This window comes from Chelonoidis abingdonii, chromosome 7 (assembly GCF_003597395.2).
Source record: "Chelonoidis abingdonii isolate Lonesome George chromosome 7, CheloAbing_2.0, whole genome shotgun sequence".
NCBI lineage: Eukaryota > Metazoa > Chordata > Testudines > Testudinidae > Chelonoidis > Chelonoidis abingdonii.
In genome coordinates this window covers 62,129,118-62,145,823 of record NC_133775.1, presented here as the reverse complement: position 1 = coordinate 62,145,823, position 16,706 = coordinate 62,129,118, and the positions used below count along the sequence as shown (strand labels likewise).

The 16,706-nt window shown below is 44.5% G+C and overlaps 1 protein-coding gene across 6 annotated transcripts in view; it reads left to right on the top strand.

Moving 5' to 3' along the window:
* The window catches only part of DARS2 (aspartyl-tRNA synthetase 2, mitochondrial), a 38,466-nt gene that overhangs the window by 20,654 nt on the left and 1,106 nt on the right, over positions 1–16,706 (top strand). For 3 of the 6 annotated variants that reach the window (XM_075067931.1, XM_032806087.2, XM_032806083.2), the window contains 8 exons: positions 702–771; positions 2,001–2,180; positions 3,235–3,342; positions 7,924–7,986; positions 9,579–9,731; positions 12,615–12,833; positions 13,981–14,091; positions 15,227–15,302. In XM_075067931.1, the coding sequence (XP_074924032.1) occupies positions 702–771; positions 2,001–2,180; positions 3,235–3,342; positions 7,924–7,986; positions 9,579–9,731; positions 12,615–12,833; positions 13,981–14,091; positions 15,227–15,302 (980 nt within the window). The remainder of the gene's footprint in view (positions 1–701; positions 772–2,000; positions 2,181–3,234; positions 3,343–7,923; positions 7,987–9,578; positions 9,732–12,614; positions 12,834–13,980; positions 14,092–15,226; positions 15,303–16,706) is intronic. The other 3 variants (XM_032806090.2, XM_032806088.2, XM_032806091.2) reach the window with 3 other exon arrangements.

Genomic DNA, 16,706 nt, shown 5'->3' with positions numbered 1-16,706 from the left:
AGACCATTGCTCCTTGTTCTGTCATCTGCTGCCACTGAGAACAGCCTAGCTCCATCCTCGTTGAAACCCTCCTTCAGGTAGTTGAAGGCTGCTATCAAATCCCCCCTCACTCTTCTTTTCTGCAAACTAAATCAGCCCAGTTCCCTCAGCCTCTCCTCATGTAATGTGCCCCAGCCCCCTAATCATTTTTGTTGCCCTCCACTGGATTCTCTCCAATTTGTCCACATCCTATATATAGTGTGGGGCCCAAAACAATGCGGTACTCCCGATGTGGCCTCGCCAGTGCCGAACAGAGGGGAACCATCACTTCCCTCGGTCTGCTGCCAGTTTTCCTAGTAATGCATCCCAATATGCCGTTTTTCGTCTTGGCAACAGGGGCACACTGCTGACTCGTATCCAGCTTCTCGTCCACTGTAATCTCCAGGTCTTTTTCTGCAAAACTTGGCTTAGCCAGTTGATCCCCTGCCTGTAGCACTGAATGGGGTTCTTCCATCCTAAGTGCAGAACTCTGCACTTATCCTTGTTGAACCTCATCAGATTTCTTTTAGCTCAGTCATCCAGTTTGTCTAGGTTACTCTGGACCCTATCTCTACCCTCCAGTGTATCCACCTCTCCCCCATCTTAGTTTCATCTGTGAAGTTGCTGAGGGTGCAATTCTGTAGCCACAATTTAATTTAGGGTGCCTTTAATTTCAATTGCAGGTACTTTCAGGTCGCCCGTTGCTATCGAGATGAAGGTTCAAAGCCAGATAGGCAGCCGGAATTCACTCAGGTAACGTATTCCCAAACAGACTCTTTAACTGCTTAACTCTGGCAAGGTCTCAGGCCACTTAGGAGATCTCATACAGCATTGCTAGTAGCAAGTATTATTGGTATAGCCCAGTGGTTCTCAACCTTTCCAGAGGACAGTACCCCTTTCAGGAATCTGATTTGTCTTGAGTACCCCCGGTTTTACCTCACTTAAAAACTACTTGCTTACAAAATCAGACATAAAAATACAAAAGTGTCGCAGCACACTATTACTGAAAAATTGCTTACTTTCTCATTTTTACCATATAATTATAAAATAAATTGATTGGAATATAAGTATTGTACTTACATTTCAGTGTGATATTGAGCCTGTTTTTCACTTGTGAGCCTTGTCTGAAGCCCAAGCCCTGCCAACCAGGGCTGGAGCCAAAGCCCTGCAGCCTGGTGCAGAAGCGAGTAACTTAGTTTTTCTGGAGGCCCCTGCCACCTCCTAATCCTAGCCCAGCATTTGCAACCTCCCTAAACCCAACCCATGACTACCCACGGGGCCACAAGCCCCAGGTCAAGAAACATTGATCTATATTAGTTGAGTATCCCTGGAAGAGCTCTGGGTATCCCCAGGGGTACATGAATCCCTGGTTGAGAACCACTGGTATAGTCCATCCATTTGGTATGAAACTTGCTTATCACTGATCACCTTGGAAATATTATTTGGACTAGTGTTTGGGGGCATGTATTCCACGTGCCCTAGCAGGTATTCACTGAGTTCTGGGATGGAGAATGGTTTTAACCGCTACAAGTGCCAGTGTCAGCTAGTTCGGTTATTTTGGCACCTTGGTGGTGAAACATGTGCTGCTCTCCAGGTCTGGTCTGCTCCTCTTCCACAGGAGCTCCTAGGGCAGTGTACTTCACGGCTTTTAGCTCCTGAACAAGACCAGTTGGCTCAGCTCATTCCAAGTCTTCTCCTTGTGCCCTGAATTCACTAATGGTCATTCGGCTTCTGAACAGGGGATTATTGCTGATACCGTGGGCAGGATTCTCTGTGATGATGTATCTAACTATGTGAGGTTAGCCACATGCCCTTTGTGTAAGGCAATTGTGGTACATACAGTATACTGCATCTTATCCTCTTTATGATCACTTTATATACAAAGCCTTTTGGTCCCAAAAAGAGTTATAAGGGGGGACTAGAATGCAGTTTTCCTGGTGCCTGTTGCTAATGTGTAATGATCCTTTTATTATGTCTTTAAGATCGATATTGAGATGTCGTTTGTAGACCAAGCTGGGATCCAGAGACTCATTGAGGGCCTGCTCCAGTATTCCTGGCCTAATGAGAGAGGCCCTATTACCACCCCTTTCCCTTCCATGAGCTATGCTGAGGCACTGGCGGAGTATGGAACTGATAAGCCAGACACTCGCTTTGGTATGAAGGTGCGCTGTCTCCCATTGGAAACATCTATCCTTTCTCCTTCTCCTTTTCAGTGTTTCCTAATCATCTCTGTTTACACTCTACTTCTCCACGTGGATGGAAGTGAGAGAGTCTTGGTGCCATAACATCTACTGATTCTGAAAGCCCTGCAATTGTAGCCGGCCCCTTATGTCACTGGAAGCTGTACTGATGGGATATTAAGGGAGTGATGCAAGATGGATTTGGGATCTTCCAACCAATTTGTTCTTTTGGGTGTCCTATCTTTCTCATTTATATCCTAACTAGGATACATTAACACCAAGGACATGCCTTGTAGGGTAGGAAGGATTGACAGTGCTGGGAACTGAAGTCCTCAAATCATTCATAGAGACCACAAGATTGGTGAGAAATCCAGACAATGTGTCTTGCTCCTGACCTGGCAGGACCAACTCAAGAGATAGGCTAGTTCAGTCTCCCCAGTCCCGTTCATTCCTTGGTCTCTCTCAGGCTCTTACCAGCTATGATTTTGGTTCTTTCTTCAATAATTGTTGTTGTGCAGAAAATAACTGTTCATAAATGTAATGGGGGAAGCAGTACTGAAAACTGTTGCACAACATTTTATACTTGCTGCTATGTGAAGATTCGAAAGGACTGCATCACGGCTGATCTGAGCTGATGTTATCCCACTGTGGGTATGTGTTCTGAGGAACTTGGGCTGAGATCACCAAACTCATGTCTCATAGGACCTCTCATCAATATTATCTGCTGACACCCTTTGGCCACTGCTGACTAAAGGTATGTTCAGACTGGTCACCTAGAGGTGAAAGTCTTTGGATTCCATTAGCAATCCCCTAAACCATCCAGTTTCTCACTGAGTCTTGTATTTAGACTTTCTCTTCCTGAAGTCTGTGACTTCAAAACCACTGCTCCATTTGTTTATTTATAAATGCCCTGTGGTTTTTTGAAGCGTGGTTTGCTGTCCTGGGAGATCTTGCTGCAAATGGAGGACACAGGAACAGTTCCCCACTGCATGTTCCTCACATCTCTTCTCTTTTATGTGCTCTTTCTCTCTCTCAGATAATTGATGTCAGTGACGTGTTCAGGAGTGTGGAAATTGGATTTGTGCAGAATGCTGTCAACAAGCCCCAAGGCACTGTCAAAGCTATTTGTATTCCTCAGGGAGCGGTGAGTGGTGTAGTTCTGTATTGTTAGTGGCAAAGCGCAGTGTAAAGAAAGTGAATTTTTGAAATTAGTAAGTTCTGTTGATTTAAGTTTATCCTTAATAACAATCCCTCTGTCACAGTGTGACTGGCCCCTTTCTGGGGACATTGGCCTAGTCCCACCTTTGATTGATTAGTTGCCTCTCAGCTGAGGTTGTGGTGTTAGGTCATCAGGTAATAGTGTGAAGAGCATCTGGAGCTGAGAGAGGCCAAGGGGAAAAGCCTGGGGACTGTAGCCTGCTTTGGTTAGAGGAGCAGTTTTTGTTTTGGGCTTGAATAATAAATTGTGCCCAGAGGCAAGGGTCTGAAATAGACTTGGGCAAATCATCACTCTTCCCTGGACTGGTGAGACAGACACACAGATATCAGCTCCCTCTCATGTCGGCTTTTGTTTCCTGGGTGGAGATCATTAATACGGTATCTCATAACAATATGGTCAAAGATCAAATCCAAGCTTGACTGTAAATCTAGAAGTAATTCTTACTTTCTATTTTATTTATATATTTCTATATAAAAATTAATTGCAATTAATCATAGTTTTAATTACACTGTTAAACAATAGAATACCAATTTAAATTTATTAAATATTTTGGGATGTTTTTCTACATTTTTTAATATATTGATTTCAGTTGCAACACAGATTGCAAAGTGTACAGTGCTCACTTTATATTATTTTTTATTACCTATATTTGCACTGTTAAAAAATGATAAACAAAAGAAATAGCATTTTTCAATTCACCTCATACAAATACTGTAGTGCAATCTTTTTATCATGAAGGTGCAACTTACAAATACAGATTTTTTGTTTGTTACATAACTGAACTAAAAAAAAAATGTAAAACTTTAAAGCTTAGAAGTCCACTCAGTCCTTCTCCTTGTTCAGTCAATTGCGAAGACAAACAAGTATGTTCACATTTACAGGAGCTAATACTGCCTGCTTCTTATTTACAAAATCACCTGAAAGTGAGAACAGACATTCAAATGACACTTTTGTAGCCGGCATTGCAAGGTATTTATGTGCCAGATATGCTAAACATTTGTATCCCCCTTCATGCTTCTATGCCACCATTCCAGAGGACATGCTTCCATGCTGATGATGCTCGTTAAAAAAATAATGTGTTAATTACTTAGTGACTGAACTCCTTGGGGTAGAATTGTATGTCTCCTGATCTGTTTTACCTGCATTCTGCCATATATTTCATATTAAGCAGTTTCGGATGATGACCCCACCACATGTTGTTTGTTTTAAGAACACTTTCACTGTAGATTTGTCAAAATGCAAAGAAGGTACCAATGTCAGATTTGTAATGATAGCTACAGTACTTGAACCAAGGTTTAGGAATCTGAAGTGCCTTCCATAATCATGCTTTTAAAAGTCTTAAAAGAGCAACACTCCAATGCAGAAACTACAGAACTTGAACCACCAAAAAAGAAAATCAATCCTCTGCAGATGGCATCTGACTCAGATGATGTAAATGAACATGCATCTGTCCACACTGCTTTGGATCATTATCAAGCTGAATCCATCATCAGCATGGATGCATGTCCTCTGTAATGGTGGTTGAAGCATGAAGGGACATATAAATCTTTAGTGCATGTGGCATGTAAATATCTTGTGACACTGGCTACAACAGTGCCATGCAAACGCCTGTTCTCACTTTCAAGTGACATTGTAAACAAGAAGAGGGCAGCAAATTTCCTGCATATGTAAACAAACTAGTTTGTCTCAGCAAGTGGCTGAATAAAAAGTAGGACTGAGTGGACTCATAGGCTCTAAAGTTTTACATTGTTTTGTTTTCGAATGCAGTTTTTTTATATACATAATTCTATGTTTGTAAATTCAACTTTCATGATAAAGAGATTGCACTACAGTACTCATATGAGGTGAATTGAAAAATGCTATTTCTATTGTTTTTTACAGTGCAAATATTTGTAATAAAAATAAATATAAAGTGAGCACTGTACACTTTGTATTATGTGTTGTAATTGAAATCAATATATTTGAAAATTGTAGAAAATATCCAAAAATATTTAAATAAATGGTATTCTATTATCATTTAACAGTGTGATTAATGTTTTTAATTGCTTGACAGGCCTTGTATATATTGTGATTGCATCTACATAAACAGTCAAGTGAGTTAGTTAATTGGAGTGTCTTAACAATTCAGTAGCTATGAAAAGGGCGTTGTACAAATCCCGAAGGGAACCAGGCAGCCTTTGCCAGTGGTTGCAGCTTGCAGGTATATTATCTGCATTTTCTAATGGGCCACAGTGGCAAAGTCACGAAGGCCCTGCATATAGTCATTAGCAGCACATCTAAAGCAATTGAGTTTTACCCAAAGAAGGCATCGAAAGTCAAAAACAGGGGGCTGGACTGTTGGGTCTGTCATGAGATAGGCATTGTCTATGTTTGAAGCTTGTTCTTGCCACCTGGCTGTGATATCAAAGTTCTTTAAGGGAATTGTCCAAACAGGATGGCTTGAGCGGAGATGGTGGCCCAGTGGATTCAACATCTCTTTAAACAGGGGTGGATGTGGCATGTCTTGCACTTTAAGGAGCAGATTCTGCAAGGTGACTTGTTGGCTGATGTCAGAAGAGGCAATGCTGGAAAGGACTGGCAGCCAAGCCAGCTTGATCGGTCTCATGGTACCTATTGTTATATGCATGGTTTCATTCAGCTGAGTGTCACCTAGTCCTGTGTTAGAAGAGCTGAGCAACAGTCTGATGTAGAATAGCAAAAAGCAAGCCAAGAGTATCTTAGTGTCTGCTCATTGGTTCTGCAGGTAGACCCAACTAGTTTGCTGACCAGGTTGTTCCTTGTCTTTGTTTTGGATGATATCTTGGTAAGGTGTTCCTTAAAGGTCAAGGTACAATCCAGTGTAACTCAGTAATATATTAGTCCTGGGAGAATACTGTGCATGTGCATAATTGAGCTGTGCATATTTTTAATTTTTTGCTGAGAAAAAAGCTGCCAAAATATTGCTGCAGTTCTGCCTTTTGTCCACCAGAGGGCGTTGTGTTGATGGAACACAGCAGCAGCTCCCGGCCAGCTAGGAAGGAGAAAGAGCCTGCCTTCTTCATAGCACCCATCAGTCCGGTCAGGCGAAAGGGGCTATAGAGGGACAGACAGTGTGAGGTGCTGGGGAGGTCAGACAGGCTCATAAGGGCTAATGGAGAAGGACAGATTGGGGCAGGCTGAATGGGAGTGGAAGCACAGGGCCACATGAGGGAGGGAGATGCAGGGCCACATGGTGATGGGGTAGGGGGTGCAGAGCTACATAGGGACAGAGGGTGGCTGAGTGGGGACACAGAGACACATGGGGACGGGGGGGTGCAGGGACACATGGGGATGGAGGAGTGGGTGTCTGAGTGGGGGTGGAGGGACACGTGGACGGGGTGCAAGAACACATAGAGAGGCAGGAACACATGGGGACAGGGCCCTGACTGAATGCGAAAGGCTTGGGGTCAGCCTGCGTCTGCATGGGGGAAGCTCCATAACAATTCCTCTCTGCCGCCCCCCCTCCCCCCAAAACCCAATACCATACTTTCCCCACCCATACCCAGCAACCCTCCAAATTCTCACCCAGGCTCCTACCCAGCAATATATTTCCCTCTCCCTCAGCTCCTCCATTACTCCTGACTCTCCAAAGCCTTTGCAGTGCTTCTGAGGGGTGTGGGATATACAGTTCTGTATTGTAGTTTAAATGAATTATTACTCAGAGTTCTGTATTAGTATGCCTAGTAAGGAATCATTTGTCAAAAAACATTTCCTGAATCTTTTTTCTTGTCTGTGTTGTTACAGACATACTTGCTGACAGGTATTTTGAAATAAATGACCAAGAATAATTGAAATTGGTGTGATTATATTGTGTTGTTTTGACAAATACACAGAATTTTGCAGAATTTTAAAATACTGTGCCCAGAATTTTTAATTTTTTGTTGTAGGATTCCCCCAGGAGTTATGTATGGGCATGACTTTCAACTCCTAATAATCTAGGAGGAATTAGTATGTAACAGTTGATGCACTGTGAATCTCCAAATCAATACCTGACTCTGTTTTGTAACACATGGGCTTGAACAACAGTTGTGCAAGGGGTTTGCAAATTTAGTAGTAGGGATACCCCTCTTACAAAAATACAGCAATATCAAGCTTCTATATAGCACTTTTCATCCATAGATCTCGAAGCACTATCAAATAAGTTTATCACGTGATAAAATGTATGTTGGGTACAGAGGGTGGTAGATTCTGATTTATCTCTGTGCACTCTTGCTGCACAGGCTTTCCAGGGCTCTCCAGCCACAGTTTCTCACTAGTTATTGTTAGTTTGGCAGTGAAAGGTGCAAGTCTGTGGCATCCCATTAGGTGGTGCTATGGTGTGTAATTAAAAAAACAAAAATGTAATGGTGATCATGTCTCCCAAAAAAAGTAATTCTGAAATCAAGGGCTTCATGCATGACAGTGAGCTCAGCCACTGGATTCAGTTTCTGACTTGACTTACAGGAGTTATAACTGTTTAATGTCTCTATTTTTTCCCCTTTTTTCCAGAGACATCTTCAAAATAAAGATTTTGAGGCTTTAAAGGAATCTGCAAAATCCCAGTTTAATCAGGTGAGGCACAAACACTTCTACACTGTAAAGAGTTTATGTGAAAGGGGCAGGTAAAATCCATAAAGTGTTGCGTGGAATTTGCAAGCAGATACTAGATAGAAAAATGAGTTAAGTTTTCCACCTTGTGTACAGTAACTCCTCACTTACTGTCCTCCCGCTTAACATTGTTTCGAAGTTACATCGCTGCTCCATTAGGGAACATACTCATTTAAAGTTGTGCAATGCTCCCTTATAACGTCATTTGGCTGACTTTGCAAGGGAGCATTTCACAAGTTCCTCTTCTCTACCTATTCCCTCCCTCCCAGCACTTCCTCCGCCGCAAAATAGCTGTTGGGTGGCGCTTAGGACTTTCTGGAAGGGAGGGAGCAAGCAGGGAAGCTGTTTCACCCCCCCACCACCACCACCCCCAGCGGGCAGGGCCACCCGGAACTTAGGGGCTTTAGGGTCCTGGGCTAAGGCGGTCCTGGGGCCCTGGAATGCAGCTGTAAAGCCTCTTTCGGAATGCGACTCTGCGAGCGTGGGCCGGAGGACTCAGGAGGAGCAGGGGCAGCTGTGCAGCCAGCGGCTGGAGAGAAGCCACTTCTCTCCAGCTCCCTTTGAAGGGGAAAGCACCGCTTCTCTCTGGCTGTGCGGCTGCCCCTGCTCCTCCTGAGTCCTCTGGCCCGTGCTTGCAGGGCCGCATTCCGAAAGGGGCTTTAGAGCTGCAGACCTGGGGCCCCCTTAGCCCAGGGCCCTACAGCCCCTAAAGCCCCTGCATTCTGGGTGGCCCTGCCAGGGTGGGGGGGAAGAGGCACTCCGAGAATCGCGGCCATGGGGGTGGTCCCACGCCGTGCAGAGCCACCTGCACACCCCCTGCACCAAACAGGAGCAGCCCCGGTAAGTGCTCTGCACCTGCCCCAGCCCTGAGCCTCCTGCTGCACCCCCACCCTGAGCGCCCTCCCGCACCCTAACTCCCTCCCAGACCCCTCACCCCACCCTGAGCATCCTCCTACACTCTAACTCCCTCTGACACTCTGCAGCCCCAATCCTGAGCCCCAGGGGTAAGCCAGGGACTCCTCCCAACCACAGTACAGTACTGTATTGTATATAATGCCTTTTGTCTGCCTCCCCAAAATTTCCTTGGAACCTAACCCCACACATTTACATTAAATCTTACAGGAAAATTGGATTAGTTTAACATCATTTCACTTAAAGTTGCATTTTTCAGGAACATAACTACAACGTTAAGTGAGGAGTTACTGTACATATAATCACCTTGTTTTGAGAACTGTTAATATAGGTGGTGGCAGCTTCTTGTCTGTTGAAGGTAAATAGACAGATAGCTGTCTGTATTGTACTGTGCACTGCATAATAGTTCTGTGTCTTCCTATATTGCCCTCGAGTATTCTAGTAAATGAGATGGTAAATTATGTTAGGTGTTTTATAGGATATAATAACTTCAGGATATAGGAGGTTTTTAATAGTGCATCCTCTGCCTAGAGAGAAAGAGACAGTCTCTCAGCAACACAAAAACTAGGAACAACCTGATCAGTTGTGTGGATGTACTGCAGGAACTGAATATGCTTCATATCTGTGCCTCTCTTTTGCAATAGGAAGTTTTACACTTGATCCTGAAGCCTGATGAGAGCTTGAAGTCTCCACTCAGCAAGTTTCTCAGTGAGGAGCAGCAGTCAGAACTTATCCAAGCACTGAAGGTCCAGGCAGATGATGTGGTGCTGCTGGCAGCTGGAGAACATGAAAAAGTGGTAGGGAAAGCCCTGGCTGTCTGTATGGACTGAACATCTCTGTCTGTTAATATTAATACCTAGCATATCTGTAATTCCTTCCACCTGAGGATCTCAGAGCACACTGCAAAGATTAATGAATGAAGTCCCACAACCCCATGTGAGAGAGGTGCTATGAACTCGTTTTCACAGATGGGAACAGGAAGGCACTGAGGCCAGGTCTACACTGCGACTTTAAATCGGTTTAATGGCCGATATACCGATTTAACGCTGTATCCGTTCACATGACGTCGTCATTAATATCGAGTTAAACGGCTCCTTAAATCGATTTCGGAACTCCTCCCAAACGAGAGGAGTAGCGCTAAATTCGATAGTGATAACTCGGATTAGGGTTCGTGTGGACGGAAATCGACGTTATTGGCCTCCGGGCGGCATCCCAGAGTGCAGCACTGACCGCTCTGGACAGCAATCTGAACTCGGATGCAGCGGGCAGGTAAACAGGAAAAGCCCCGCGAACTTTTGAATTACATTTCCTGCTTGCCCAGCGTGGAGCTCTGATCAGCACGGCTGGCGATGCAGTTTGAAATCGAAAAAGAGCTCCAGCATAGACCGTACGGGAGATACTAGGTCTGATCGCTGTATGGGGAGACAAATCTGTTGTATCCAGCTCCGTTACAGAACACGAAATGCCAAAGCGTTTGAATAAAAAACTCCAGGATACACAGCGCTGCGTGACAAGCGTAACGGGAAGCCAGAGACTCAAATGGACGCTCATGAAGGGAGGGAGGGGGTACTGAGGACTCCAGCTATCCCACAGTCCACAGCAGTCTCTGAAAATTATTTGCATTCTTGGCTGAGCTCCCAATGTCTGTAGGTTCAAACACAGTGTCTGGCGTGGTTCAGGGAACAGCTCCTCAGTTTATTTCCCCCCACCACCACGTGAAAAAAAAAAGGGAAAGATTGCTGTGCTATGGCGTTTGCTCAATGCACTCCGCGAAAAAGGCGCCAAAGGGTTGTCTGCTGCCTTCACAAAGGGAGGGGTGAGGCTGTACCCAGCACCACCCGGGGCAGTGTTTTCTGCCCCATCAGGCACTGTGCTCTCAACACGGAAGTGGGAACTATGGGATAGCTGAGGAACAGCTACCCACAGTGCACCGCTCCTGAAATCGATGGTAGCTTTGGACCATGGACGCAAACAATCGATTTCGGGATCCCACTGTGGACGCGCTAAACCAATTTTATTAGATCTGTTTTGTAATATCGGTTTAAGCTAATTCGAAATAATCGTGCAGTGTAGACGTACCCTGAGAGATGAAGTGACTTGCCCCAAATCACATATCCAAAGCAGAGCTAGGAAGAAAACCTGGATAAATATAAATGTGTTCTCTTCCAAGCAGCAGAAGCAGGTGACAAGGTGTGTGGTTATGCCAAGGGTTTCCACTATCCAGAGTTGTGAGGCACAAGCCCAAAGAAAACAACCATTTTTCTCTCTAGCTCACTTTGTGAATTCAGGGTACCATGGCTAAAGAGAGCCCTCCCTCTACCTCATCCTTAGGAAGTCCTTTCCTCAAAGCAAGGATAGTATCTCTTATGGAAATATGATTTTAAATGAGTGTCCGACTCTCGACAGAGACTAATGATCTCAGCTACAGCTCTGATGTAGAGATTATAGTTAAAGTCTGAATTTCCTCTCATCCTAACATGGGAATACAAAGTAAGTACACCTTGCAACTAGGATCTTAATGCTTGTGTTAGTCAGCTGTAAGAGAGGTTTTACAAAAAAAAATACCAGTCAAGATGATGAAAACCACACTAATTCATGTTTAAAAATCAGTTCTGGTCCTAGAACCAGATTCTCAGCTCATGCAAATAGATAGACTGGCTTACATCAGCAGAGGATCTGACCCTGATGTGTATGTCAGGATACTCCCATTAAGTATTATCTTTGAAAACTATGCTTGCAATTCTTGCTGTTTAGGGAGGCAGTGTTGTATCTAGTTGTTAGAACCAGGAAGCTGTGAGTTAGTTTTGGATTCTATTCCTGGCTTTGCCATTAATGTATTCTGGACCTTGTGTGAGCTTGATCAGCCTCCAGGGCCGGCTCCAGGCACCAGTGAAGGAAGCAGGAGCCTGGGGCGGCCAATAGAAAGGGGCGGCAGTCTGTCCGTTGTTGGGGCGGCATGTCCAGGTCGGCAGCGGGTTGTTCAGTGCCTTGCTTCCTCTTTGGCTGCACTTCAGCTGAAGCTCAATCGCCCCGCTTCAGCCTTCGGCAGCAATTCAGCAGCCGCTCAGTCGGGTTTTTCTTTTTTTTTTCCTTCGCCGCTCGGGGCAGCAAAAAAAGCTGGAACTGGCCCTGCCTGCCTCTCCGTGCCTCCATTTCCTAATATGTAAAATGGGGATAATATGGCTGACTTAATTCATGAAAGTGTTGTGAGACGTAAATAATGTTTTTGAAGTGCTTTGAGATCCGTGCGCGAAAGATGCAATAGAGGGGCAGAGTGTCTTTTTTTTTGCTGTGAATCACTGTGGTTGGCCAGGCGTTGCACCAGTGAGACTGGAGCATTTGGGAAAGATGAACTTTCCAGCTCCTGCTCAGCCTTACTTTGCAGAATCTAGAATGCTGAGGACTGGCATTAGCTACACAAATGCCTCCCCTATTGTGATGCTGTCTTAGCAAAAGACTGATGCCTTCTAAAGATGCTTCAACTAGTGCAAAAAATGCAGTGAAACTGACATGATGGTGTGTGTGTGAGATAATTTTCTACAGAGACAGGATCACATGTACACCTGCCAGAGGGTATTATGAGACCCTCCCTAGAGCTCTCTGTTCATGACATTAAACTCGACTTTATCTTTCTCTCTCTGTTCCCCTTCCCTCCCTCCCCTTCTCCCCCCTTTTTTCAGTGCTTGGTATTAGGAAATATGCGCTTGGAGAGTGCGAACCTTCTGGAGTTGAGAGGCCTGGTGCTCCGTGATCCCACTGCTTTTCACTTCCTGTGGGTGGTGGATTTCCCACTATTCCTCCACAAAGAAGAAAACCCTGCAGAACTGGAATCTGCTCATCACCCCTTCACGGCCCCTCACCCCTCAGACACCAGCCTCCTTTACTCTGAGCCTGCAAAGGTGACTACGACCATGCCTTTCACTCTTGCTTAGTTTTTCATATTGACTTTCCTTGACAAAGTGGGCGAGGTGCAAGTTTAGCTGCTGTATTAAAGGACATTAATTATTGCAGAAAAATATGCATTCTACATATCTGTTGAGGAAAGGTGGATCCCAGGTTACCCAGAACTAGCAAATATTTAAGTGTGTCTCACCAGATAATTAACTGTCTTACTTCCTGAAGACTTATGGGAAACAATTGATTTAGGGTGAGGAGTTTCTCTGGAAGACAAAGCTGGGGGAGAACTCTTCCCTAGAAGTCTCTGAAGATGGATGTTACATTCATCTGTAGAGCTGTAAGGATTAGGCAGTTACTAACTGATGTGTTTCCACATCAATAGTACAGTCTTGATCTTGAGCTCAGATGTAAGGGGTCATTTAACAGGAGCAACCTCAGGGCTTGAGTGCCCGGGGGCAGTAAGAGAGGGATTTGATTAATTGTCAGTACTGGCAGTCCCAGGAAATTTGGGGGAATAACAGAAATGTCTACAGAAAGGGTTTGTGGGGGGGTTGTTTTGTTTTACAACTTTCCTAAGAATCCAATTGCAACAAGGACAGTGATCACAACCAAGTCTCAGTGGGAGTTTGTTCAGTCTAAGAAGGACTTTCTGAGAGAGAAGCCCTCCATTTGGCTTGCTGAGTGTATCACAGATCAGGATTCGTGTTGCATTGCCATGGCAGTGTGTGGTTCCGAGGACTGAAACAGCAAGAGGCAGAGCAGTATCACAAATGGGGCACTGGGAGAGCTACGAGTCGGGGAGAGGGGAGGCTTGCACAGCAACTACTTGCACGCTGCCTGGGATTCCGCAGTGCTGATCCAAAGCCCACAGAAATGCATCTTTCTGTTGGCTTCAGTGGGCTTTGGATCAGGTCCCGGGCAAGCATCCCTCACTTGCCAAAGCATGAAATTTGGTTGGAAAGATTCCTCCTGGTAGTGATTTAAACATCCTGTTAGACCCCTCCAAATATCAGAGAGTCCGTTGATAAAGCAAAATTTTAATGTGTCTTTTTTTCATCAGACCTTTTGCAATCTGAAAGAATAATGATATGAGTACAGTGAACTTCACCCCAGGCATGCTAATATACTTGTCTGTCTCCCATACTCCAGATCCGTAGCCAGCACTATGATCTTGTGCTGAATGGCAGTGAGATTGGAGGTGGCTCCATCCGAATTCATAATGCAGAGCAGCAACGTTTTGTTCTTGAGACAGTGCTGAAGGTAACAGCCTGCAAAAGTTTCCCATGTCCTCTCAGAATTTTTAAATTTAAATAGACACATTTGAAACCTAAAACTAGTTTGCAAATGGTGCAATTACTGGTTATAGAAATCCAGAGGAATTAGGTTTACTAACAACAATGCTGTGCCAGTAGGAGCATCTCAGTGACACACAGATGACCTACTTGGGAGGACACTAAAGGGACACTGTAAAGTAAAAAATTATAGTACCCGATCCCGCAAACATTTATGCACCTGTTTACTTTTGTGAGTGTTCCCATTGATATGATACACTGGCTTATTCCTCTGTTGAGATTGATATCTCTCACTCCTCTCATGCTTTTGGGAGTCATGCATGTAAATTTCTTCCCTCCTAGCTCCCTAAGAAAGGTGATGCTCACAATATCTATCTCTTATATACAGTTTTTCATCTTTAGATCTTAAAGTACTTTACAAATGAGAGCGGTATGATTTTACAGATGGAGAAACTGAGGCACAGAGCTATGAAGTGACTTGTCCAAGGTCACCCAGCAGGTCATTGGCAAAGCTGGAAATAGAAGCTAGGTTTCCCAAGTCTCAGTCCAGTGCTCTATCCACTAGGCAACATTGTCTCCCAAATCTAGATAGGACTGGAGGTGGAATACCCGTTCTGTCTTCCGTGAAGAGTCAGGAAAGGACCATAACTCATACAAGAGGTGAAGAATCATGTGTGTCTATAGTACCAAAAAACCCTGTGCTGCTGGGTCGCTGAACCCTGCTTTATCTAATTCCTGGTGTCTCACTAAGGAAATTGAGAGCTTTTCCAAAGAACTATTTATTGTATCTAAAACTTCAAGCAAATAATTACTGGCTTTGGGTACAAAATATAACTTCTAAGTAGCGTTGCCTTCTGAAATAGTTTCACGTATATTACTGGATAATAGCTGGTTTGCTTAGGACAAGTTACTTTAGGTGGTAGAGCTTCTTTGTTAGCCATCATGACAGTGATGTTGGTGGGGAGCAGGGAGGGATGCCAAGTGACCACCACTGTGGTAATACAGGTAATGAAATGTGACTCCCAGCCCCAAGGAGTGGATGACTCAGCCTCCTCTCCAAATCCAATACAAGCATTTGTTGCGTTTTGTGTGTAATGTTCCAGGAGGATCCTGAGCTGCTTTCCCACCTGCTTGAAGCTTTGAAGTGTGGAGCGCCCCCTCATGGAGGAATCGCTTTAGGTAGGTGCACTGTAGCTCTCCCTGTGACTTTTCACTGGCATATCAGGACTCTAATCATAGCAACAAACTAAATATCAAGAAAGGGGGCTTGTGCCTGTTAGCAAAAACCCTTTCCCCTTCTGATCAGGACTGCAGTGGTGGCATCACTGTTCGTGCTCACCTTGTCTCCCCACTTCAGATCCTGCATTACTGTCTCTCTTCATTCTGCCTAGAGCATGCAGATAGGAACATGGATCCCAGCCAGCACTTAACCTGACAACATCAAAGGGGCACACACAGTGCTCACAGGACTGCAGCGAGTGTGAGGGAGGGAGACAGGTTCCCACAGTATTGTGTTTTCAGTTCTTACGTGCAGACTTGATTACAGGCATTTGGGTCCTGAGAACAGTCCTTGTCTGAGCCCTAGAGATGGCCCCCCTCATAGAAATTAAGTCATATCTTGTCACTTGGCCACTGCAGGATTGTTTCCCTTCACTGTATATCCTAGTGTTTATATCCAACCTAGTCCTACATGTCCCAAGCAACAGGTCACCTACCCCTTCCCAAAGGAAACTATTCTACAGCCTGAAAGATCTCACCACTACAGAACTTTAACCCATCAGCCTTTCTCTTAATTTCATCCCATTGGTCCAAATATCTGTAAATTAGGATGCCTTTCCCCAGTCATAGCTCCTACTTGGTTGTCGCTGAACCCTGCTAGTGCATATTTTGCTCTTCAAGTGCATTGCTCAAAGCTTTTGTAAAACTTTAAAGCAGGTTTTAAATCTCCAAACAAGGTAAGGCGTGTGTAGTTGATGTGTTAATACAAGTGCTATGATGTAAGAAAGCTACTTGGAAATCTGAGCTGCTTGCTTCCTGCTTTCTCTGAGGATGCTTGTGATGTCACTCATTCTGGCAGAAAAAAACTGGATGCCTGCATCTGAGATTGCTCAGGGCCGTAAGGATGTGGTAATCTATCTCAGAAGTGGTGAGACTCCAGTGCTATTTATGCAGCTTTACAGCAATGGCCATGTAGTGTTTTCCTCTTAGAGTTTTGCACGTTTGGGCTATAGTTTGTAAACTTAAGATTTGCATTTCACCTTTAGTCTTCCCATATGACTCAATCCCCTCCAATCATCTGCTTGCTCTTGTTCTTCCCTGACAGCTAAACCCTTGTTTATTTACATCTGTTAAGGTGCCGTGTTCTAAGTGTAGTCTCAGCAAAGCCCTAGTAAGCAACTGCCACCTTCCTGGTCTATGGTGTGATGTTTCTGCCTTTGCAGCACAATTGCATTGGGCTTTTCTCTGCAACACTGCACTGCACACTCTTATTTAATTTGCTATTCACTGTCAGCCCTAGGCAATTTTATCATGATCTCCTATCCATTCAGTCTGTTTATGATTATTTATCCCCAGATGTGCTAC